Source organism: Megascapheus bottae, chromosome 10, assembly GCF_031878675.1.
Source record: "Megascapheus bottae isolate mThoBot1 chromosome 10, mThoBot2.hap1, whole genome shotgun sequence".
NCBI lineage: Eukaryota > Metazoa > Chordata > Mammalia > Rodentia > Geomyidae > Megascapheus > Megascapheus bottae.
The window spans coordinates 23,038,945-23,062,094 of record NC_143518.1 but is presented as its reverse complement, the minus strand read 5'-3'; the positions used below and the strand labels follow the sequence as shown (position 1 = coordinate 23,062,094).

The window sequence follows — 23,150 nt, the reverse complement described above, 5'->3', positions numbered from 1 at the left end:
GCATTTGCTACAAAATTATCTAGGTTTAATCGCTATGAAAATCAGAACCATAGTACATTAAAGTACAAAACCTTTATGTACAATTACACATACAAAAAAATGTTCTTTGTGAGGAGCAATTTCAGCAAATCTGACAAACAGCAAGAATCATTCCTATTTTGGGTTTGAAAGGAAAGATGGAAATTTTCAAGATATCCCTCCTCCTCCTATTCAGACCCCTGTGACCCACTGAACATCAATTTGCAAAGGCCTGAGGTAGGAAGAGAGGTATTTAACTATATCAGGCACTCATCCCTTCCCTCTTATGGAAGGTATGAATTTTTAGGGAATGCTTTTTCCATCATTTATTATACTGATGTTCCATCCATCTGCATCATTAGGTGCAGTAGTTACCATGACAATATGATGCCTACAGCAATCTAACTTGATAGCCAGATGCCAGAATGTGGGAAAAAAATAGGACTGGCTAAGAAAGTGAGAGAAATATAATTAATCTGAACTGCATAGAGAATGTGCATAAAACTAGAACCAGGAGGAAAATTGGTGAAATGTCATTGAAGAAGGAATCGTTGAAGGGCACTAATAATCACATTTCAGAGTAAAAGCTTTGCTAACTAGAGCTATGTATAAGTCCATAACTAAAGCTGAGGAAGGGTCAAAGCCAATCCAGAATGTTGCTCTGAACCTTGATGCTTTGTCTGATGGTACTACCCTTAATTCTAGCCCTGAGGTCCTAAAGGCCTTCCCCTTCCTAAGGGGCCTCAAGCCACCATCTCAAAGGCCACCACCACGACACCCTGCTCATTTTATCCATTTTCTACCTGATGAAATCATTTCCCTCCTTTGGAGCTAAACTGAAGTCTAGACCACAGTTTCTCATGCAGTCCCATCTTCTTGCCTTCTAAGTGCCCAGTGGAGGCAGTAGTCTGGCACAACCTTCTGTTGGGCCCAAATACAGCCAAGGGGAAGGGGAATTAAGAAACATTACAGTGACATAAAAGTGGTGTTCCCCAAAGACAAGCCTGGGACAGGCGCTCATTCTCAGCATGGCTGGGTTGGATAGCGGCGCTGAGCCAGGCGGTTGGGCCGATTCAGTCTCGTGGCTGGGGAGAGCTGGAAGAGAGCAAACACAATGCTGGAGTGGATAGCCCCAAGCACAACAACTGCTCAAGGATGACCTGGTGGACTGAGCGTCGGTCTGGAACACATCAGCTACAGATGGCTTCTCAACATCGCATTCTAATGGAATGCTTTCATCTACTGAAGATGGTGAGAAGCCTTCTGATATTATTAAGAGAGGAGAATGAACGGCATTCATCAGCTGAGCTAGTTCTGTTCTAGGTTGCTGAGGAGCGTGAAGATTAGCTTTTCTTCAGGATTGCAGTATTCCCCTCATTCCAAGACAGAGGGATGAGGTAATCACACCGCAACACTAACAATACTCCTTACTAATGAGAGGAATACTCACTATTTGTTCAGCTTTATCTTTTTGTTGAAAAAAAAAACAAACAAACAAATACTGTAGGTTGAGTTCAGGGCCTTGCATTCGCTGGGCAGGTACTCTGCTACTCTGAGCCATTCTGTTCAGCCTACTCTTGGATTGGTCCTTTTCAAGACAGGGTCTCTATTCCTGACCTGGCCTGACTTGGGAGCCTCTTATTTATGCTGCCCTTTGTGGCTGGGATGACAGAGTCATGCTACTGCACACAGCCTTGTGCTTTCCCTGTGACTTGCAAGGACATGCATGTGCCACCTGCATGTGGCTGAGATGAACTCGTGAACTGTTATACCCAGGCTGGTCTTGAGTCATCATATCCCATTCTCTGTCCCCCAATTATCTCAAATTACAAGTTTAAGCCATCACTCCCAGCTTATTGAGCATTTCCTGGGTGCCAGACACTTTGTATATGTATCTGTGATATAAAACAGGGCTAAGTAATGTTAGATAATTACTCAAGAGCTTATGTAGAGTAATTGGTAAACTATAAACTGTCTCCATAATTTCCAACTTGTGTTTCTAGCCTGTACCCACAAGGGTATCCTTACCTGTGGGACATGAGCAGGGTTGTAGAGAGGAACCGCCCCTTTCAAAGGGGGTGTAGAGTACAGCTCAGAGGAAACACCCTAGAATGGAACATAATAGAAAATCTGATTAATGGCAGGAAGTCTGCCCAAAGCATGAACTTTGGTCAATGGAAGTGGATGAAAGAGTTTCTTATAAGACCCAGGAAATCAATCTCTAGCAACTCAATATGGCTATATGGCTCAAGTATGTACAACTAACCAACAGCTGTGTTTAGGGTGGCAAGGCAGACTCAAGTGTGCTGCACCTAAAAGCAAGTAAGAAGGAAAAGCCACAATACATTCTATTGATACCATCATTAGAAGCAATTACACATTCTTCAGAAGGCCTAAAATACTAGGTGTTCCACCTAGACTTCAAGAAATACAAATGCTTCCATAGCAAGACATGAGATCCACTGGCAGCTAGTGGACAAGTAGTGAAGAATTTGTTACAGCCCTAACCAATGCAACCAGTAAATTCTAGCTCTCACTGGGACAGAGAAGGAGGTAGCACTGGAGAATTCACCTAAGGAGGCTGGATGGGATGAATCTTATCCCTCCAAAAATTCATAAGTTGCAACCCCCAACTTAAAGAAGCCAAACTCTAGTGGGCCAGGAGTTTGGCCTAGTGGTAGAGTGCTTGCCTAGCATACATGAAGACCAGGGTTCAATTCCTCGGTACCACATATACATAGAAAAAGCCAGAAATGGTGCTGTTGCTCAAGTGGTAGAGCTCTAGTCTTGAGAAAAAGCCAAGGACAGTGTTCAGGCCCTGAGTTCAAGGCCCAGGACTGACAAAAAAAAAAAGAAGAAGCCTAACTCTAAATGCGTCCCTAACTCAACATGACTGTTGTCCTTACAAAAGCTGTCGCCAAACAAAGATAGACCAGGTAAAGATATGGGGATAAAGCAGGCATCTACAAGTCAGGGAGAGAAAGGCCTCAGAAAAACCAATCCCCCTGATGGGCCCTTGAAACAATCTCCAGAACAGTGAGAAAACACATTGCTGCTATTCAAATCCCCCAGCCTGTGGTACTTTGTGATGGTGGCCCATGAAAACTAAGGCAGAAGCCTTCCCCCACACTAATCACCACCTCCAAACCATGGTGAGAGTCTGGACCACCCTCCTGGGAGAGGCCTAGATCCCGGCCAATAGTCTGCTTACTTCAAGTGCTGAGAAGTCTCCAGCCCCAAAGCCTTTGGCTGCTCCTCCAGCATACATGGATTCCGGAACGTCACCCCCACCTAGAATGCAGGGAGTTAGAGCTGCTTCCTCTGCTCAAGACTGAAGAGCCCCAACTTCCAGAAGGCACCCCCAAGCCCATGGACAATCAGAGGAATAGAGAAGTCTAGAAGAGCTGAGATGGGCCGTACCTATTCTCCCGGTGCCTGGCAGAGGTGGGGGCTCCAGAGGAGGTGTGGGTGACAGGCGCAGGCTGGCTGGCTGGGCAGATGAGGCTTTCAAGGATTCCTGTTTTGTGAAGAGTGACAACATAAGTAATATTGGTGAATGGGTTTATGTCACTTTCCATGTATTCCCGCACCCACAGTGGTGGCTTCTATGTGTGACATGACCTGGTGACTCACCCCCACCCCCAACACCATTTTCCTCTCCTCCTGTTGCTCCCATGGCCTGAAATTTGGTGTCTCTTTCTATGACTGGCCCTGTAAAGTTAAGATTTTTCACCACAACTTGTTTAGGCTTTTCATTATCTGCCCTTGGCTTCAAAGACCCAACCAATTTCCCACTGGGACCTGGCCACCAGTGAGTGATGGGAGTCACCCTCTGTTGGCCCACAGGAAGGGACTCCCTTCTTCCACCGAGCACACCTCTGAGTCTGAGCTGTGTGATGAGTCTTCATCTTCAGAGTGGGTCTCGCCACTGGGCTTCCCTCGAAACCAGCTTAACCAGCCAAATCCTGAGCTCTGAAGGGAAAAAAAAAATCTGACGGTCCGTCGGTTTGTTTCTCTCGCTGACAGATTCACCATGCTCTACCCTAGTAAGAGAGGGAGGAGTGGAAGGGAAGGAGGGGAGGAAATTCCAATTCTGCTCCATCATTTAGGAAAGGCATAAAAGAAAATTGGAAGCATGGAAAGACAAAAACAATCCCTCCACCTTTGTATTCTCTTTCACATCTCCTGGCTTTTCTCTCTGTGCAGCATTTTGGGAAGATTTTTTGTCTGCTTTGTCAGAGGATTCCTCATTCTCCTTGGCTGAAACAGTGGAACTCTCAGAAAATCTTCGGGCTCTGGGGGCTGGCAGTGCCTGGAATTAAATAAGAAAGAATGAACATTCATAGAGCACTTGGCAGGGAACAGAGCCCATTTCTATGCACCCTGTCACCTGACCACTCAGTAAATCTAAGACAGTCTTAGGGGATCATTATCTCACTGAGGAGAATGTAAGATTTAGCCAGAAACAATATTTTTGCTGAAAGCTTGGGATCAGGGGAGGACCCAAGCCCAGACTTCATGTTGTGCCTAAACTTGGGGACATTTGTCTACTATGTGACCTCTCCAAAATCTAGTCTCCAAAGTTGTGCCAAAACCTCCAGCAGGAGATAAGTAAGCAACTGCTGGAGATCATGAGAGACTGAAAATATCCCATAGAGATCCCCAAAAGTCTAACAATGAGAATGTGGGAAACAACTCATCTTAGAGAACATTTCCTGAGATTCACTCAAGAGCAAATACACACAGCAGGGAAGGGATATATACCCATACCCCTTCCATTGAACTTTTCTATAGTATGACAAAACATGCCTAAGCAGAAAGCCTATCACTTTAACTGCTTGTAAGTGCATGGCCCAGCAGCATTAATACATGCACAGTGGTGAAGAGCCATCAATACCCTCCATCATCTCCAACAGCAACTCTGCACGCACCTTACTCGGCCTCAACCCCTGATTATCTGCCATCTCTACCTACTTCCTGTCTCTACGAAACTGCCTCTTGTAGGCATAAATAAAATCATAAAGCATATCCCCTTTTTGTGTCACATTTCCATTTCATGCTTTACAGTAAAGCATAATTGGTACAAACTTCAGAAAAGACTTTGGCAAAATACAGAGGGAAAAAGCCTTACTTTTATACTAGTGAGTATAGTACTTAGCTCTCTGTTCTAAGTTCTTCATGTGGAGTGATTCTCTTAATCTTTACAACAGTCCTTTTGTAAAATACTATTATTATCTTTTAGTCTTTTTTGAAAAAATGGGAAAATTAAGCCATTGAAAGATTAAGCAACCTGCCTAAAGCCACACAGCTCACAAACAGTAGAGAAGATTTTAACCTTAGCAGTCTCAGTCTCTACTTCTTCTAAGAATTTCCCCTTATTGAGTCAAGACATAATGGATTCTGCCACACCAACTTTAAAAATCATATTTCTGAATTATATGTAAATGATATGGGATGGCATGGGAATCTTATTTATAGACTGTTGAATAAATTTATATAGCCATATTTTAACCACTTAAAAGAACAAGTAAGCATTTATGTACAAACCCAGAAACAAAAAACAAACTAAAACATTTAGCTATGGGATTATAAATGATGTCTATTTTGCACTTTATATGATATATTCCTTTTTCTATAGCAATAATATGCTAGAGTAAAAGATGAAAGTTCCAGGGTTTTGTGACAATACTCAGGGTCTTGCATTTGATAGACAAATGTTTACCACCTGAACCATGCCCTCAGACCTAGTTTTGTACTTATGCCCAGGATAGCCCACACCATGATCTTCCTGTTTGTGTTTTCCCCATAGCTGGATGGCTGATATCTACCACCACATCCTAAACATTGATTGTAATGGGATCTCATGAAGTTTTTGTTCAAGCTGACCTCTAACTGAGGTCCTTCTGATCTCCATCTCTTGAGTGAGCCCCCAGAAGTGTTTTAAGCCCTGTAGCTCAATACTATCCTAAAGCTTTAGGATACATGCTTTAGGAAAATGCTTTAGGATATAATGCTCCAACCAGGAAAAGCAGCAGAGCAACTTAAGTTTGGCATCAAAGCTGCCCATGGCTGAGGAAAGGAGTGTGTTCAGCCAACAGTATTGGAGAATGATTAGACATGGTCTCCTCTGACACCTGACAGCCTGCTACTGAGAAAAGGCATAAGCAGACTCTTTCATGGCTACCATAAAGCAAAGTAAAAATCAGAATACAAAAATAAATACCCCATCTTCAGCAATGGGGCAGGGTATGCTGTGAGCACTAGGTGAAAAGAGTCTTTAAAGGGGTAAGATCTGTGAACCCAAAACCCAGCCAGCTCTGCTACCTCCCACTCAGGGTCACAACAAGGAGAGACTGGACCTCCATCCAAAATTCCAGGACCTGGCATGGAAAGCAAATGGGAATGACAAGCAGACTGAGAAAGGAAGACATTGCATGTGGCAAAGAGACAGCAGGGGAGGCAGGACCACCAGCGTGGACACTGACATCCTTCCTGCCCTGTCCTCTCACCTGAGGTTCAGGAATGACCCTTTGACCATTCAGATCCTGGTAGTTTTCCTGAGAGGCTGTGATGGCTCCTATAGCATCAAAGAGAAACAGAGAGTAAGGCCAATTTGCATTTTCCCACCCATCCTGAGGCTGGAGCCCAGAGCCCTTAACCACAGGCGGGTCACAGTAGATGCAAAGCCTGCCTGTGTGGCTCCTGTCAGTTCCAGCCACCTCAGACCATGCTGGTCAACCCAGCTCTACCTTGAACACCAAGGCCATTTCTTAGCAGTCTGGGAATAACAGAAAGCTAGGTCACACAGACTTATCCTCAACCCTTCCTGTGCTCAGATTCTTTCCTCAGGACTAAGACAAACCCTCTGTGGCTCCTGACATTACCCCGTGCTGCTACCCCACCATCACCCCCATTCTTAGGAGCCTGAAGAATTATAGTCCAGGACAGAAACATCATCCACACCAGTTCCTTACTGTCATCCATTGGGTGTAAGATGACTTAGGAAAGATGGCCTGGCCTGTGCAACTGTGCGTGTAAGGCATAGGCAGTGTCAGCTTTACACACTCTGAAGTCTCTTCATTACAAACTACATCATCCTGAGGCTGTGTCCATTCTGCTCTGCTTGCCCAGGTGGAGAAATGGATGGGCTGGCACCCAGCAAGCTTGTAGAGTATATGAGAAATATCAGCACATAGCCAACGAGGAACAGATTCTCTGGGTGAGGCATACAATCACATCCAGGCCTTCCCCAGCTCCAACATGTCCCTGTACCTCTCTCACCTTCCTCGATGGCTCTCTATAAGAATCTGTCCCCATTGTGTCCAGATGGGCTGGTAGGTCTTACCAGGTCTAGGCTGTATCTGCAGTGTTTCTTCCCAAGCCCTTCCAGCAGGAGCTCCTGTTACAGCCATGCTGCTGCCACCACCAGTGCCAATTCCTGAGAAGGGAGTCTCAGGAACAGCATAAAGAGGCACTGGGGTCCCCGGGTGCCCTGGATGGCCTCCCCCTGGATAAGGATCCTGCTGGAGGGAAAAGGGCTGCTGTGGGATGGACAAGTTGGGGCCTATCTGCCCAGGTGTTGACTGCTGTGCTGAGCCATAGCCAGGGTCTTCTGAGGAAAGATCCTGGAAGAAAGTATCTAAGACAAAGGATAAAGAAGACGTTAGGCCCAAAATATAGAATTTGAAAACTATTCACACCAGAGACACTCTGGGTCTTGTCCACTTCAGAGAGCAATGACAGAACCAGATGTCTGATGTGAGTTTTATGCATGTGCTATGATTGTCGTACCTCTCATTGCCTTTTTCAGAATTATTCCCTCACTTCTTTAGCTGATCTCTGAGCTTTGTTTTATTTGTCAGTCATGAGGCTTGAACTCAGGATCTGGTTGCTGACTCTGAGCTCTTTTGCTCACAGCTAGCACTCTACCACTGTGGGCCAAATGTCACTTCTGGTTTTCTGATAGTTAATTGGGGATAAGAATCTAACAGACTTTCCTGACTGGGATATCTTTGAGTCAAGATCCTCAGATCTCAGGCTCCTAAGCAGCTAGGATGACAGGTGTGAGCCATCAGTGTCTCACTAATATCTAAGCTTTCAATTCATGAAATGAGAGGGTAGAACTTGTCATCCCATCTAACTCCATACCTTGTAATTCAGGTGAGAACCTTTTCTCCTTTAAAGATTTCCTAGTGGACTTAGGTATTTAAAACTTTGAAAGGCCAGGGAGCAGTGGCTCACACTGGAGGGTAAGATCTGAGAATCACAGTTCAAAGCCAGCCCTGGCACTAAAGTCTGTGAGACTCTTATCTCCAATTAACCACTGGAAAACTAGAAGTGGCACTGTGGCTCAAAGGGGTAGAACAGTAGCCTTGAGCTGAATCGCTCAGGGACAGCACCTAGGCCCAGAGTCCAAGCACCACAACCAACACACGCACACAAAAGAAAAAAAAAAACTTGGAAAGCTTACAGTTAAAAATCCCAATCAGTCAAGCATGGAAGCATACTCCTGCAATACTAGCTACTCAAGAGAAGGAAATATGAAGGTCCAAGTCTGGCCCAAGGAAAGGTAGTGTGAGACTAAAGCAAAAATTGCTAAGGATATGGCTCAAGTGGTAGAACATTTGCCTAGCAAGTATAAGGCCATGAGTTCAATCTTCAGTACTTAAAACAAAGACCTTAAAAATGATGGGTTTGGGGCCAGGAGTTTGGTCTAGTGGTAGAAGGGTTGCCTAGCATCCATGAAGCCCTGGGTTCAATTCTCCAGTACCACATACAGAGAAAAAGCTTGAAGTGGTGCTGTGGCTCATGTGGTAGGGTTCTAGTCTTGAGAAAGCTCAAGAACAGTGCTCAGGCCCTGAATTCAAGCCCCAGGACTGGCAAAAAAAATTATTTTCTTTTAAAGAATCAGATCTTTTGGGTACCAGTGGTACACGCCCGTAATCCTAACTACTTAAGAAGCTAAGATCTGGGGCCGGGAGTTTGGCTTAGTGGTTACAGTGCTTGCCTAGCATGCATGAAGACCCGGGTTTGATTCCTTGGTACCACATACATAGAAAAAAGCCGGAAGTGGTGCTGAGGCTCAAGTGGTAGAGCTCTAGCCCTGAGAAAGTCCAAGGACAGTGCTCAGGCCCTGAGCTCAAGCCCAGGACTGGCAAAAAAAAAAAAAAAGAAGCTAAGATCTGAGGATTGAAGTTCAAAGCCACACTGGGCAAGAAAGTCCATGAGTCTTTTATCTCCAGACAACCAACAAAAAAACAGAAGTGGAGCTGTGGCACAAGTGGTAGAGCGCTAGCTTTGAGCAAAAAGTTTGAAGCCCAGGCCCAAAGTACTAGGGTGGTTGTCAGATTACCTGCCCCACTGGGCAGCCAGGAATGTGAGGAAACTACAATCTAGCAATGCCAGTCTGTTTCTGGCAAAGCCAAAACTCAGAAACCATGGCCTCCTCTTCCTTCCTTCCCCTCCCTTTATCCACCCTAAAGGAAGTATAAAAGACTGAAGAGGCAAGAGCCCTTGCAGATCCTCCACTGTGGGGGTCACTTGGGATATAGCACCTGCTGGCATCCTGATGGAGGAATAGGGAAATTGTGGAAACTCTTTGAAACATGTGTTTGATAATTGATAATGAAAAATATCAGGGCTGGGAGCATAGTCTAACACTAGAGTGCTTGCCTAGCATGCACTAAGCCCTGGGTTCAATTCCTCAGTACCACATACTCAGAAAAGGCTGGGAGTGGTGCTGTGGCTCAAGTGGCAGAGCGTTAGCTTTGAGAAAAAAACAAAAAGTGTCCAGGCCCTGAGCTCAAGCCCCAGCACTGCCAAAAGAAAAAAAGAAAGAAGGAAAAAGAGAAAAAATATCTTCAGTGTAAATGGAGGGACAAAGGACAAACAAATGCAGCAGTGGTATTCACTTGACACTGCGTAGAAAATGAATTATATAACTTGTGGGTGGAAACAGGAGGGAAAAAGTACTAGAGAGCAAGGGAAGGGGTGACATTGTTCAAAAAAGGGGTGACTCTTCATCTGACTTTTCTGTGACCCCTCTGTACATAACCTTTCTAATAACAATAAATTCTTTTTTTCTTTTCGCCAGTCTTGGGGCTTGAACTCAGTGGCTGAGCACTGTCCTTGGGCTTTTTCAAAGCTAATGGTCTGCCACTTGAGTCACATCACCACTTCCGGCTTTTTCTGCGTACGTAGCACCAAGGAATTGAACCCAAGTTTTTGCACATGCTAAGCAAGCACTCTACTACTAGGTCAAACTCCCAAACCAACAATGAAATTTATTTTAGTTTAAAACAAAAATTGCTCGGTGTTCCTAATGTCTACAACCTAGGAAAGGATCCAGATAGCCTATAATTGCTAGCCTTAATCCCACTGTGGAAAAGTACATGAAACAGCTAGCCATGCAACATGATGTGCAAAATATTCAAGTATTTAAAAACCCAGACCATGAAGCATGAACTCTGCACTACAGGGAAGTAGAGGTGGGTCGGGGTAGGGGGAGGTGGCTGGCAGGAGCTGTGTGGACTTAACGCCTAGACAGATGAGTCAGATATGCATAGAAAAAGGCACCTTGGGAGGGGAGGGGACATGCTAAGTTACTTTCTCTCCTGCAGTTTGATCCTAAGCTCTAGTTCATGGTTGTGGGTACCTGTGGATGTTCTTCTGGCTTCTGACACATCTGAGTGAGCAGGAGGAGGATCACCAATGTCTCCAGCTACCTTCTGCTATTTAAAATAAGTTAAAAATCCTTTAAAGCAACACAAAGGCAAGGACTGGAGGGGGAAGGAGGTGACAAAGCATGGTAACCATGGAGTAGGGCCCCAGGGAGGGAATCCTCATTCCCAGGCAGAGATGTCTACAGTCAGTGTCATCCAGCTTTTCCAGAGGGAGGAACAAATAACAGCAAATAAACCATAGGCCTCTCCAGCAGAGGGAAGGAGAGAGAGGCAGCCCTGTGTGCTTTTAAAAGTCAATTTTGTCCTTTCTTTAGAGCAGAGTAGAAGAAAGAAAAAGATGGGGGGAGGCCCTGCTCCAATTACTGTTCTGATTATGACCAGCAGATTTTTGCAATTGTCAGAACAAAAAGGACCGGCCTGGAAGTCTTTAAAGCAATTGCCCTACATTACATGAAAGTGACACAGGACCACTGTGATCCATTGTTCCTAACGGAGATGGCAAAGCTTTGATGGTCATGAAACAGTCCCTGGGAACCTCAGAGAAGAGCAAGAGCATTTGGAAGGGCGCCCCCCTGTGTCACCTGCAAACACAGGGAAAACATTTGCAGTGGAGAGAAGCAGCTGCAGGGAAGATTAGGGGGCCATTCTCCTAGGATCACTGTGTCTCGTGAGTGATGGGAGATCCCACAGTGACACATGGGGCCTGGGCACTTGCTAAAACATAAGGTTCACCCCGGGCAAGCCTCCATTCCATCCTCCTCACCTCTAGATCCTTGTGTAGCTTCCTAAGCTGCACTAGCCATTCTGGCTCCAGTTCCCTGTCCCCACGGTGTCTTTCTAAAACCAGAGGATCTGACAGCTTCAGTTTGTCTGCGAGCTGTGCCAGGTTTCCAGACAGGTCAGGTTCAAAAGGAAAAGAAGGCAAGAAGAGAAAGAAGAGTGGAGTGGAGGAGAGGCAGTGATATGGAGAAAGGAGAAAGAGCTGTAATTCACTTGTAAATTCAATTCTAAGCAATAATTGAGAAATAACAAATTCAGCAGCTATGCTCCCAAAATTGTGACACACATAAACAAGCAGCCCATCTGGGCCTTAGATACAAAACAAAATATGGAAAGAAACAATTGCTCAACTTCATTGCTCTGCAAAGCTGCCATCTCTGTATAAGAAGCTGTTTGAACTTGGGTACACACAAAAAAATCACTAATTCTAGTCCCTGAGTTCTGGGCAGGGCCTGAGATCTACATTCCTACAAACTCCCAATGGCAGTGATGCCACGTTGTGTATGCTTCTAGTTTATCTTTTTACTAGCCTTAAGTAGTTGTACAGAAAGGTTTCGATTAAATATGTCAGTTTATAAGTACAATGTATCTTGGTCAATGTCACCTCTTTCCATTATTCTCCTCCATCTCTTTCAACTCTACCCATTCCCTCAGATTTCTTAGTTTAATTTTCGAGCATGCACATTGACTACTGTGAGGACATTCACCCATCATGCCTCTCTTCATCTATTCTCCCCTTGACCTCCCCTCCCCTTGACAACACATGTTCACTTTCTGCTACTTTGTTGTTGAGGTTTTATTTCATTATTGTATCCCCAAACTTTGCTAACCATCCATCCAGGGGTCCTGAGCTTTTGCCATGAGGATTTGCAAGGGGGGGGGAGATTTGGCGGGGGAGGGGGCGCGCAATGAGTGCTTAGCTCTACATTGGTCACCAAATTTAACATGTGAGCCTCATCTAAAACAAAAACAGAAATTTAAGGGCACACTGACTTTTTTACTCCCTAGCTAAAGGTTTTTTCTTCAATTAAGAGGAACTATTTGCCTGATAATTGTTTTCTTCCTCAGGAACTAAGGGCTTATATGTCTTTATTTTTCCTTTCTTTTTATAAAAGTATCCCACATGTGATAAAAATATTCCATGCATTTAAAGACATTTTAATAAGGATCATTTCCTTTTTTAAGCACTAAAATGTATTTTCTAAGCTTTACTTTGGTAATTTGAACAGTTCACCATAACATGCAGTTTTACTGTTTTAGAAAAGCAGATGCGAGAGTGAATTTCACAAGAAGCCTCCCCCCGCCCCCATCCCATCTTCGGCTTCCTTCTTTGTGCATGGCGGGCCTCTGCTTATCACATCAGGGCATGCATGTGTGGTCAAAGACAGCTATGGGCTCCAATTTTCCTGTGTGTAGATGAAATGTGTAGTCTAAGCTGCTCTACAATGAGTTTCTCTGAATACCGAAGATAAGACACATGCAGGAACACCTTTGAGATGCTCACCTTGATGAGTTCCACTAATAGCACAGGGTGACTGCTCTCTGCCTGGCTCAGGACGGCCGCACCAATGGCTTCACAGTAATGCAAGGCCTGGGACACCAAGCCGTAATCTGCTAGACGGGAGGCATAAAGGAGCTTATATACCTGGAAGGAGGAACAGGGCCTGTGAGGAATCCATCCAGGCAGGGAGAGAGACAGAGAGAAATGTAGATAAGACTTCTTGGAAGTCAGCTGACTGCCAGCTTCTGCTAACTCTGGCAATCCAAATATCAAGGGCCCTGTGCCATTTGGGGCATTTTTATCTGGGTATGGGCTCACCTCCAAATCCAGCCTGCAGTTCCTGTATTGTGAGGGGGGAAAACAAAAAACAAAAGGATGGGAACCACATCAGCTCAGCTTTGCAGACTCTGCTCACAGTGGAAATGCTCTGGAATGTCTTATCCAGCAGCCCACATCCCCAGAGAGCCTGACTACGTGCAGCACAGCCCAAACGCCACGCCACATATGAAGACAAAAATAAAACCCAGGACAAGGGTAAAATCAAACCTGAAAGTTTGGGGTTCAGACAGCCTTAATTCAATCCAATCTCCACCCAACCTGTAAAGCACTAGGCTACTTACCTCACCCCTCCATGCCCACTTTCTTCACCTAGCATGGGAATCATGACAACCACCCACCTGCCCAGTTTCTGTAGAGCTTATCAGTCCATCCACAGAAGTGCTTAGGACAGGGGACGTGAGCCCATAGCTCATAGTTATAAAAGGACTAAGGAGGGATCAAGCCTACCCTTCAGGATTGAAACAAATGCACAATGCCAGGCCTGCAAAACATTACTAAAATTTTCAATAAAATTACTGTTGGTCCAAAGTAGTACCAAAATAATTGAACAATGGGATATATTTTTTAAAGGGAAAGAAGAGACCAAAGCTGATAGGCAAGGCTTTCCTGGGAAAAAGTGAGTTGTTGACAAAACATTCCAGGAAGAGATGATATGAAATGAGTCATTTGTAACATAGTAATTCATTCCCAAGATTGTGCTTGCTTTGTGGTAGCCATGTGTATGTGTGTGTGTATGTGCTTGTTGTGTTGTTATTGCTACATTCGTGTACATTCTGAATACCAGTCCATAAAAGAAATACAAAGGTCTCTGTCAAAAGAAGATAATTTCAGCAAGGAGATAAAGTATCTGCCCATGTAGGGGAAAATAATAGAAGATGAGTGAATTAAATGTCCCACAGGGGCCATGAAGTTAATGCTGTGTCTGTAATAGTGTCTGCATGAGAATGATCACTCTAACCCTGCACTTTCAGTTTGCTAAAGAAACCAACTCCCTCCATCCTCAGCTCTATTATCTAGGCCCATTTCATAACACTCATCACTGAGCCCATCAACATCATCCCAACCAAGTGATCAGGGGAAGCTTCACACTGCTGGATCTTAGAGCACATAGGGGATTAGACAAGAGGATAACATGATGTCCGCATCAGTCATGAATTTAAGGCGATGCTGGAACAGGTAAAGAAGATGTAACGAGGAGAGAGAGAAGTGTGGATGTACCTGCCCAGTGGAAGCCCTGAGAGCAGAGAAAGACCTTGAAGGCCAAGATAAGGCAGGGAGGTCTTCTGAGGGAAGGCCTAGCAGCCCTGGGTCACACTGCCCCCCACCCCCAGCTCCCAGGGACAAGATGGTAAGTATAGGCTGAGGAGGAGAAGGTGGAGCTACTGATGAGAGAGAAGCAGGAGAACAGTCCAAGGATGGTAGGTGGCAGGAGGGAGGCCCAGGACTATAGCAGGATTTCCTCTAAAGCTGAGATTTCCAGTAGCAAAGAGGTCGCTACAAGGCTTTGCTTTCATGTTGCAAAACACAGCCCTATAACACATGAAAAACAAACCTTCCTCCCCTCTCCCTAATGAGGGAAAATGCAGTAGATGATGACATCTGTCCAGGCACAGTGTGCTAAAAAACAGAGATGACATTCTAGTGCCCACACCCATCTGACACAGCTAAGGTGGTGGCATTATCGGGTTCAGTTACCTGGAAAGAAGGGATGAAGGATTTGGGGCGGCCCAGCATCTGGCAGTACTCAAAGATTTCCGTCCTCTGTATAGCCTCAGTTGTTGCAAATTTCAAAAACTCTTGGCTAAAACCAGGAAATAATAATAACAGAACATGAGGGAGGGACAAGGTTGCATCTCAGCATCAAGCCACGTGCCAGCTGTACCTTTCTTGATAGGAGTTCTAGACTAGGCTCCTCACAGGCTGCTCCCGAGAGGAAAGAGACTAAGGGCTTCCATGTGGCTGTTTCTGCCTCCTTGCCCTCCACCTTTCTTGCATGGGTGAGGAACATCTGGCCCAGGCAATCTCAGGCCTGAGAAATTATTTGGTATAAAATGAGACAAACAGATGTAATGCTTCTTGTTGGCTACCCAATGCCTGTCTGCTTATATTGATGAATTTATACAGCCTGTAATGATGTTATAAATATCCAAACAGCCCTTTGCAGAAAAGAAAAGGTTCCCACCACTGCTAGACTCTTAAGAAGGGACAGATCAGAGCTCTGGGCAAGGAAGTGGGCCCACAGGAAGGGAGTCCCCTGCTGTCTTTGCTGGTGGGTGAGGCGCTGGACCCTCCCCTTAAACACAATAAGAGCCAGGCTTTGTACCCTAAAGCCTGCTGGGCCCTGTGAATAGCACCCAGCCTAAGCCCACAGGCACAGAAAAAAAGATCCATGTGCCCCACCAGGGCCACTGAGGAAGGATGGCCTCACAGAGACTGAGGAGGAGAGCTGAGCCAAGAAGCAGATAACAGTCCTTACGTGTGAGGTCATTCAGTCATCCAAGAAAGGAGAAGACTAAGTAAATGTGATGTGAGGGACATAGGAGTCCTATCAGCTCCCCCCCCCGCATACTTCTCTTCCTTCAACAGCTTCCTGTGCTAACCAAAAGAAACAGGAATATTCTAGGGAGTTAGAGTGTAATCTCCAGAAACATCCTTATATATTACAGACAGGAGAGAGGAGACATATTTCTCCAAACACACTTATTGTCATATCTGGCCTAAATGGGCTTCTTTGACATGCTAGCTCTGTGCTCAAGACCATGGCTACAGGAGTGGGGGGCTTGATCACAGTTCACAAGAATGCTTTCCAGCCTGACTGCCTGTGTCCAACCCAACCACACATTAGCTAGTTACTACCTCACGCCATGTTCTCAACCTCTTCATGCTGCTGTGTCCCTCCCACAGAAGTGAAAACTCAATACATACTTTCTTGCTTTGTAAATGTTTAACATAAGAGACAGAGAGAGGGGAAGGAGGAGGAAAGAGGGAGGGAGGAGAAAAATGACCAGAGCCATATCTTAAGTATCAGGGAGAAATGAATAGAAAGATACAAAACACGGAGAATCACTCCAGCCAAGTCTGTCTGTCTGTCCATCATCCATTCTCAAAGGGCTTATTGATATCCTTCCATGTGAAAAGTCTGATGCCATGGGCCAAAAAGAGAGAAAGTGACTCAAAGAAAGTAAATGGGCTGGCAGAAGCTTATACAGAGTTAGTGTAGAGGTTCTGAGACCCTAAATAATGGACTAAACATAACTCTTCTCCCCGTCCAGATTTGGACAGGCTCCCAGAAAAGGTCCAGGGCTGCCTAACACAGAGCCCAAGCCTCCAACAAACAAAACTTTTTTGTTTTTCCTAATAGAAAAACTGATTGTGGAGCTGGGGTGCCACCCAGTGGCCAACTACACACAATACATCGTCCCTGCCCCCCCACCCCAAACACCAGTTTACAGCTTCTTGGACTAGAATCTGAAGCCTGAGGCCCCCTAGTGGTACGAGGAGAACCAGCAAGGGCTAAACCTTTGTCACACACACACACACACACACACACACACACACACACACACACACACACACACACACACACACACACACACACACACACACACACACATACCTGTGGCTCCTGCCCAGCAAGACCAGATGATCTGTCTTCACTGGATAGTGGCCGAAGGGCACGTGAGCCATGAGGTAGCAGAAGTGTGAGGCCTCCACGAGCCCTTTCCCAGCTGCAGGAGGAGCAGAGGAAGACCCGGTCATGGGATAAAGATAGAAATGAAGACTCAGAAGTAAGGAGAGACCTCTCTCCCGATAGAAAGTACCTCAACAAACTTCTCATAGCCTACTAATGCCAAATGGCAGAAAGCTATTCCTAGTCCTCATAAATCTCACATGGATTATCACCAAACTGTTACCAATTCTCAAATGTTATCCATTATGTGCCTAACATGGCATCGGGCACCAACAGGTCCCCCAGGGTACTGAGTGGCTGTCACTTGGCACAAGCGTCCATCTGGCTACTTCAACTTGAACAGGCCAATGGTTCACAAAGCTTCACAGGAACATGTTCTGCCCTTTGCGGGGGGGGGGGGGGGAGGTGTTCATGGGGCTTGAATTCTGGGCCTGGGCACTGTCCTTGAGCTCTTCAGCTCAAGGCTGTCTTCCTACCCCTTGAGCCACAGCCCCACTTCCCATGTTCTAGAGATTAATTGGAGTCTCATGGCTTTGTAGTCCCCAGGCTGGCTTTGAACCGCAATCCTCTGATCTTAGCCTCCTGAGTAGCTAGGATTACAGGCATGAGCCACTGCACCCGGCTATGCTCTGCCTTTTGACCAAATGTGAGCACATAGATCTAGACTACTCAATAACCCCTACGTGCTTGTATAGGCCATAGTCACAGAGAAGTGCTGGAAATAAAGACTACAGAATTATTCAAACCACATTTCCTATCTGACTAAGCCACGTCTCCAAAGTACTTACCAATGGCCACAGGAAGTAAGATGTCACCTGTATAATTTCCTGTACAAGGGAGTTTCACCCAAGACTGGAAAATCAAGTGCTGAACTGCAGAGCTCTAGGTCTTGCAGCAGGAATTCTGGGAAGTAGATTGAAGAAGGGCCCTTCCTTTCCTGGAGTTTCCTTCCACAAACTATGACTGGAGCACAGACCCAGACCCTCCCAGAATCTAAGGTTCAAAAGGCATGTGTTTATAGCTGTCTTAGAGATTCCCTGATGATTTCTGCTTACCCAAGGTGTCCCCCATGGTGACAATTGCTCTCTGATACAACTCCAGGTCTCCAGCTTGATTTGACAGAATCACAGCCAAGTGAGGCCTCCAGTCTCCCCACTGCTTGTCCCCACAACACTGAAAAAGAAGTGGAGACTTACAGAATTATCACATAGTGCCAAAAATGTAGGTAAAGAAGAATGCAGTCGGTTGCTTGGTACAGAGGAGTTCTGGGAAGGCTGACCGTGCTGCCTGCAGTTCTGCTGTGCACGGATTAAGAAGTGTTTTTTAAAAAAGGGGGAAGGTACAGTTTGGCATACTGGTACATATGGCATAATGCCTGTCATCCCATCATTTGGGAAGTTGAGGTATAAGGAACATGAATTCAAGACCACCCTGGACAACATAGCAAGACTCCATCTCAAAAACTTGAAGAAACAAAGCTCCCAGAAGGACATACATACATACATACATACATAGATAACTAGGAGAAGTATACAAACAACATTAGCCACTTAATTTTTTCCCCAATGCCTTCACTCAAAATAGCTAGAGAGCCAGAATACCTTCCGGCATTTAAATGAGTAAAGGAAGATCAAACATCCTTGTCTCACAAATAGATGAGATTATATTAATCCATTACCAAAGTTTTAGTCCTGGGGTGTTTAATGTTTTAGTGAGTACTTAATATTGTCTGATTTTCCAAAGTACTTTCTTATAAGAACCCTTTGAGGTTTACTTCCTATTACCACTTTAGGAATGAGAAAACTGAGTGGAATCACCCAGTCAGGATTCAATCTGTGTTGGTTTCTTCTTGCCTCATCTTCTGGTGAGATCCATGTTGCGGTAGAAGAGTCAGCAGACTCATGGACATAGATGAATTCACCACCCTGGGGCAACCATCCCCCTCAGTAAACAAACAACACTGTCAAATATTCAGCACAGGCATCTCATATTTCCTGTGTGATGTGAGCAAGTTTTCTACTGTTTCTTGAACTTTTACTTCCCCATGTCTAAAGGGGAGATCATAATTTCTACCAACAAGGTTACTGTTAGTAATAAAAATAAATCACATAAAGTGAATCGCACAATGCTATATATTTTACTTTATAAATAAAGTATGTGGGTATATGCACAGAGAGAAAGAGACAGAAACGGAGAGAGAGACAGAGACAGGAAGAGAGAGGGGGCAGAGAAGAGAGAGAGAGAGAGAGAAAGAGAGAGGGGGGGGCAGAAGAAATCAGTGATAGGCCAATCAGTCTAACTTGAACTTATCCCATAAAAAATGATTCAGGAGATTGATCATTATAGCTAAGATGTGAAGGTCAAAATTATTTGTAATTGTTTGATGTTTATAAAATTATCCCAAGTATTAGATGCTCTACCCAACTCCATGCTACAGTTATTCCTTGCTTATTTGAGTACTGCAATAGAAATGATGAGCAGGTAATGATGGTAGTGATAATAAATCACAATAATAACAACAGTTCTCATTTATCACCAGAGTCTATACCATGAACTGTACTCTGGGATAAGTTCCCCTGCCACTAATCACAGTGCCAGGCTCTAACATTATTTTTACATGTAAGCCAGGCCTTTTCCTATTGGAGCTTGAGCAGCCAGAAAGACAGAAGAGAATTCCTTGTCTTTAAAAAAAAAATTGTAATCTTGGAAGTAATCTTTCTGTGTCCTTCCTGAGATGCTTTTCATTTTTAAATCTCTGTAAAGCAATGTGTCAAGCCCAGTGGTTGGTGGGTTCCAGTATATTCCCTCATTTTTCAAAGTAACTCTATTGTTAGGTGCTAAAATCTCTACAAAGATGAAAAACTAAGGCTCTAGAAGATAAAAGCAACCAAAGTCAAGTTTTCCCGGCACCGAGAAGCAAAGTCTAGATGAGCCTGCCATGAGGCCCACACCTGCGTCCAGTTGTCATGCTGTTTCCACTCCATCAGAGTGAAGCGGAGTCTTTTGTCATACGTGAGGGGCTGAGAGGCTCTCACACACTAGGATCACATATCACATTGGCACAACACTTCTAGCTTCTCTGTTTTCTCACCTCAAAGTGGAAGAAATTAGTTAACTCTACCTTTTCAGTGTGACCCAACAGAGCATGGGCTAATTATGTCATTTTCTCCATTTACTGTTTTGTGACATGATGCAATCGCATTGCAGAGCTGAAATTTCCATTCAGCTGAATTGTGAGGCACATTCTGTGTTCCAAAATAGCCCATTGGTTTAATGACAGGGCACAAAAGCCATCATTTCCCTTTTCTTTTTCTTTTATTTTTTTAAAGAATAATCCACATGCAATAAGAATGTCCAAAAAAAGAAAGAATGGAAAAAGTGGGCAGTTTACTTTCAGTAAAAGAGAGAGAAAGAAAGAGAAAGACAATGAGCAATAGGAGGGAGTCAAGGTATCCAGAAGAACTCGAGACAGAAAAGGATAAAAACTAAAGGAATAAGGACAACACTGGAACAAACACAAAAGAAAAAGAAGGAAGGAAAGAAGGAATGAGGGAAGGAAGGAAGGAAGGAAAGGAAGGAAGGAAGGAAGGAAGGGAGGGAGGGAGGGAGGGAGGGAGGGAGGGAGGAGAGAAAGAAGGAGAGGAGAGGAGGAGGAAGGAGAAAGAAGACAAAAAAGGAGAATTAAAGAGAAAAGTATAAATACATGAAATTCACATGTATATCTATAACATATTCTCTATATATATGGAATTCATGATATAAAACTAAAATAATTGAATGAGAAGCTGGTGAGACATAACTGAACATTTTCAGGAACCCTAAGCTGTAAATGTACATATTTAAAGGGAAGCCCTGCTGTGAGAAGCCTGTGGAAGGATAGGCTATTACTGGTCATAACAAAGCAGATGACTAGGTTATTTGTGGGGGGAAATGAAGTAGGGCCAGTCATAACCCTGCTCTTCACTCGGTAATCTGGAGCCATTTTACACCATCACCCCTATTTCCACCTCTACAATGCAGGCGAAAGAACTTCTGTCTCTAAGTATTAGATGAAGTAATACACATTGAACAAAATGGAAGGCAGGTGCAGGTGGCTCACATCTGTAATCCTAGCTTCTCAGGAGGCTGAGATGTGAGGATTGTGGTTAGAAGACAACCAGGCAGAAAAGCCCATACAATTCTTATCTCTAGTTTTCACCAAAACAATGAAAGTAGGTAAGTTAAGAGACAGTGCCCAGGCTCTGAGTTCAACCCCTGTACAGGTACAAAAAGTAAAATAAAAATGAAGCTTACCATGGGACCAGGTACAAGAAATTAGCAAACTATTACTATTCATATTTCAGCTCGAAAGCCATCCCTGCACTTCCTCAGTAGCCCCTCCCACCTCCAACTTGTACAAAGCTAGGAAGGAATGTATGGAAGGAATCCTGCCCCAGAGTGTACCAAGGCATACCGTAGCTGCTTGTGGAATCCTCCCGGACATGAGCTGGAAGAGAGTCTGAAGGGGATCATTGAGCGCCAGTGTGGTGGTGAAACTGCAGAGGGAAAGGACAGTCAGTGGGAATCAAGCACAGCAGACTTAGTCCACTGCCAGCAAACAAAACCTTGCTCATTTTCACTTCATTTCAGCCCCTTTTGCTTGAGCATCTCTGTTCTGTAAGCATGTCTTTTATATCCTCCTTTTGAGAAAGGTCATCAGCCTCTTCATTCCATCATACATACCAAAGCAGACCTCAGGATGGAGACATTTTTCATAATTTGCCCTTTAATGCTCAGACTGGAAATTGAATTTGGGTTCTCTACTATTGAGCCATGCCCACGTCTTTTATGTGTTTAAGTTGATTTTTCAGACAGACTCTCTTACTTGTGCCTAAACTGGCCTTGAATTGCAATCCTCCTATCTTCATCTCTTAAAGTAACTGGACCCCAGGCCCAGCGCTAATGCCATAACTCTTGAGTAAACATATTTATTGGCCTCCTATCAACAGGATGAACACCCACATCTCATTAGTCCCTAGAGAGTCCAGCAGTTTACCTGGAAGCTCCTCTGGGTCCCTTCTCAGTCACCCTCAGTTCCTCCTCCACACCAAACCCACAGCTCTCAGTATCATTTTTCTGCCTCATCACAAGCTTGAGTCTATAGAGCTTCAACTTGCAAGCACTAAATAGCCATTTTCAATGACCAAAGAGGCGTGGAACAGGGACCAGAAGTAATCCTGCTGATGACAAACCATGGGATATGCTTAACAAGGATATAATAAGCTCTACAGCTGATTTGAGATTTAAGCATATTCAGTAAGAGATATTTTTCACAATTCACTGGGCCCCATCAAAAATCAATGGCCCAAGGCAAAACTCTGTAGCAGAGATATATGCTACAGCCTTGGTATGTGGGATGTTCCTTTTCAAAACCCAGAGGAATGTGGTCCCTCAGAATACCATTTTTTACCTAAAAACATCCTTTCCACAGGAGCTCAGAGCACTGAGCATAATAGACAACAGTACTCCCTGCCATGCTAGCCACTAAGTATACTAAAGTGCTGTGTAGAATTATTCCTCCCTGGGAAGGCTGGAAGGTAGAATTATAGAGACCAAGGTCACCATGACTGGCCCCCAGGGAGTGTGGCAGTTAGAGCCATCTTTTCAACTAATTCTCTGTCCAACAGACCAGTTCAAGTCTATATAATCTGCAAGGATATCCTCATTGTCTTTAAGCATCCCTGATTAAAAAAAAAAAAAAAAAACATGTAAAGGTTACATTCCTCTCACACCTGACTCAAGCCTGTCCCCTTTCAGGGGACTTCCTCCTCACTCCTGTCCCCCAGAATACTAGCTGGAGCCTTCTCCAGCATCCCACAGACCCACCACATCCTCTTCCTATCACAACTCACAATCTTGCTATCCCATATCCCTGCCCACTGCGCAGTACCCACTGCAGGACTGAGCACAGCATACTCACTAAGGTTCTAGCAGTTAAAGTTAGGTGACCACTTACTACCCTCATCAATAGAACCAAAATAGATCACTGCCCAGTAGAACATATTTAATTGCTGGAAATTCTATCCATACAAAATATTACTGAAATGTTTCATTCCACTTAGTGAATAGACAGAATCAAGATACAGAACCCCTGAATATA

The 23,150-nt window shown here is 44.5% G+C and overlaps 1 protein-coding gene across 1 annotated transcript in view; it reads right to left on the bottom strand.

Annotated features, from left to right (window-relative positions):
* Nucleotides 1–3: 3 nt before the first annotated feature.
* The window catches only part of Sec16b (SEC16 homolog B, endoplasmic reticulum export factor), a 44,462-nt gene continuing 21,315 nt past the window's right edge, over nucleotides 4–23,150 (bottom strand). Inside the window, exons 12-26 of the mRNA XM_090340375.1 lie at nucleotides 21,465–21,546; nucleotides 18,067–18,184; nucleotides 16,937–17,048; nucleotides 15,016–15,121; nucleotides 12,985–13,125; nucleotides 11,464–11,577; nucleotides 10,673–10,748; nucleotides 7,364–7,657; nucleotides 6,528–6,595; nucleotides 4,181–4,330; nucleotides 3,895–3,990; nucleotides 3,439–3,535; nucleotides 3,230–3,330; nucleotides 2,047–2,124; nucleotides 4–1,113 (exon numbers count right to left, since the gene is read on the bottom strand). Of these exons, the coding sequence (XP_090196501.1) occupies nucleotides 1,042–1,113; nucleotides 2,047–2,124; nucleotides 3,230–3,330; nucleotides 3,439–3,535; nucleotides 3,895–3,990; nucleotides 4,181–4,330; nucleotides 6,528–6,595; nucleotides 7,364–7,657; nucleotides 10,673–10,748; nucleotides 11,464–11,577; nucleotides 12,985–13,125; nucleotides 15,016–15,121; nucleotides 16,937–17,048; nucleotides 18,067–18,184; nucleotides 21,465–21,546 (1,705 nt within the window). The 3' untranslated portion in view covers nucleotides 4–1,041. The remainder of the gene's footprint in view (nucleotides 1,114–2,046; nucleotides 2,125–3,229; nucleotides 3,331–3,438; nucleotides 3,536–3,894; nucleotides 3,991–4,180; nucleotides 4,331–6,527; nucleotides 6,596–7,363; nucleotides 7,658–10,672; nucleotides 10,749–11,463; nucleotides 11,578–12,984; nucleotides 13,126–15,015; nucleotides 15,122–16,936; nucleotides 17,049–18,066; nucleotides 18,185–21,464; nucleotides 21,547–23,150) is intronic.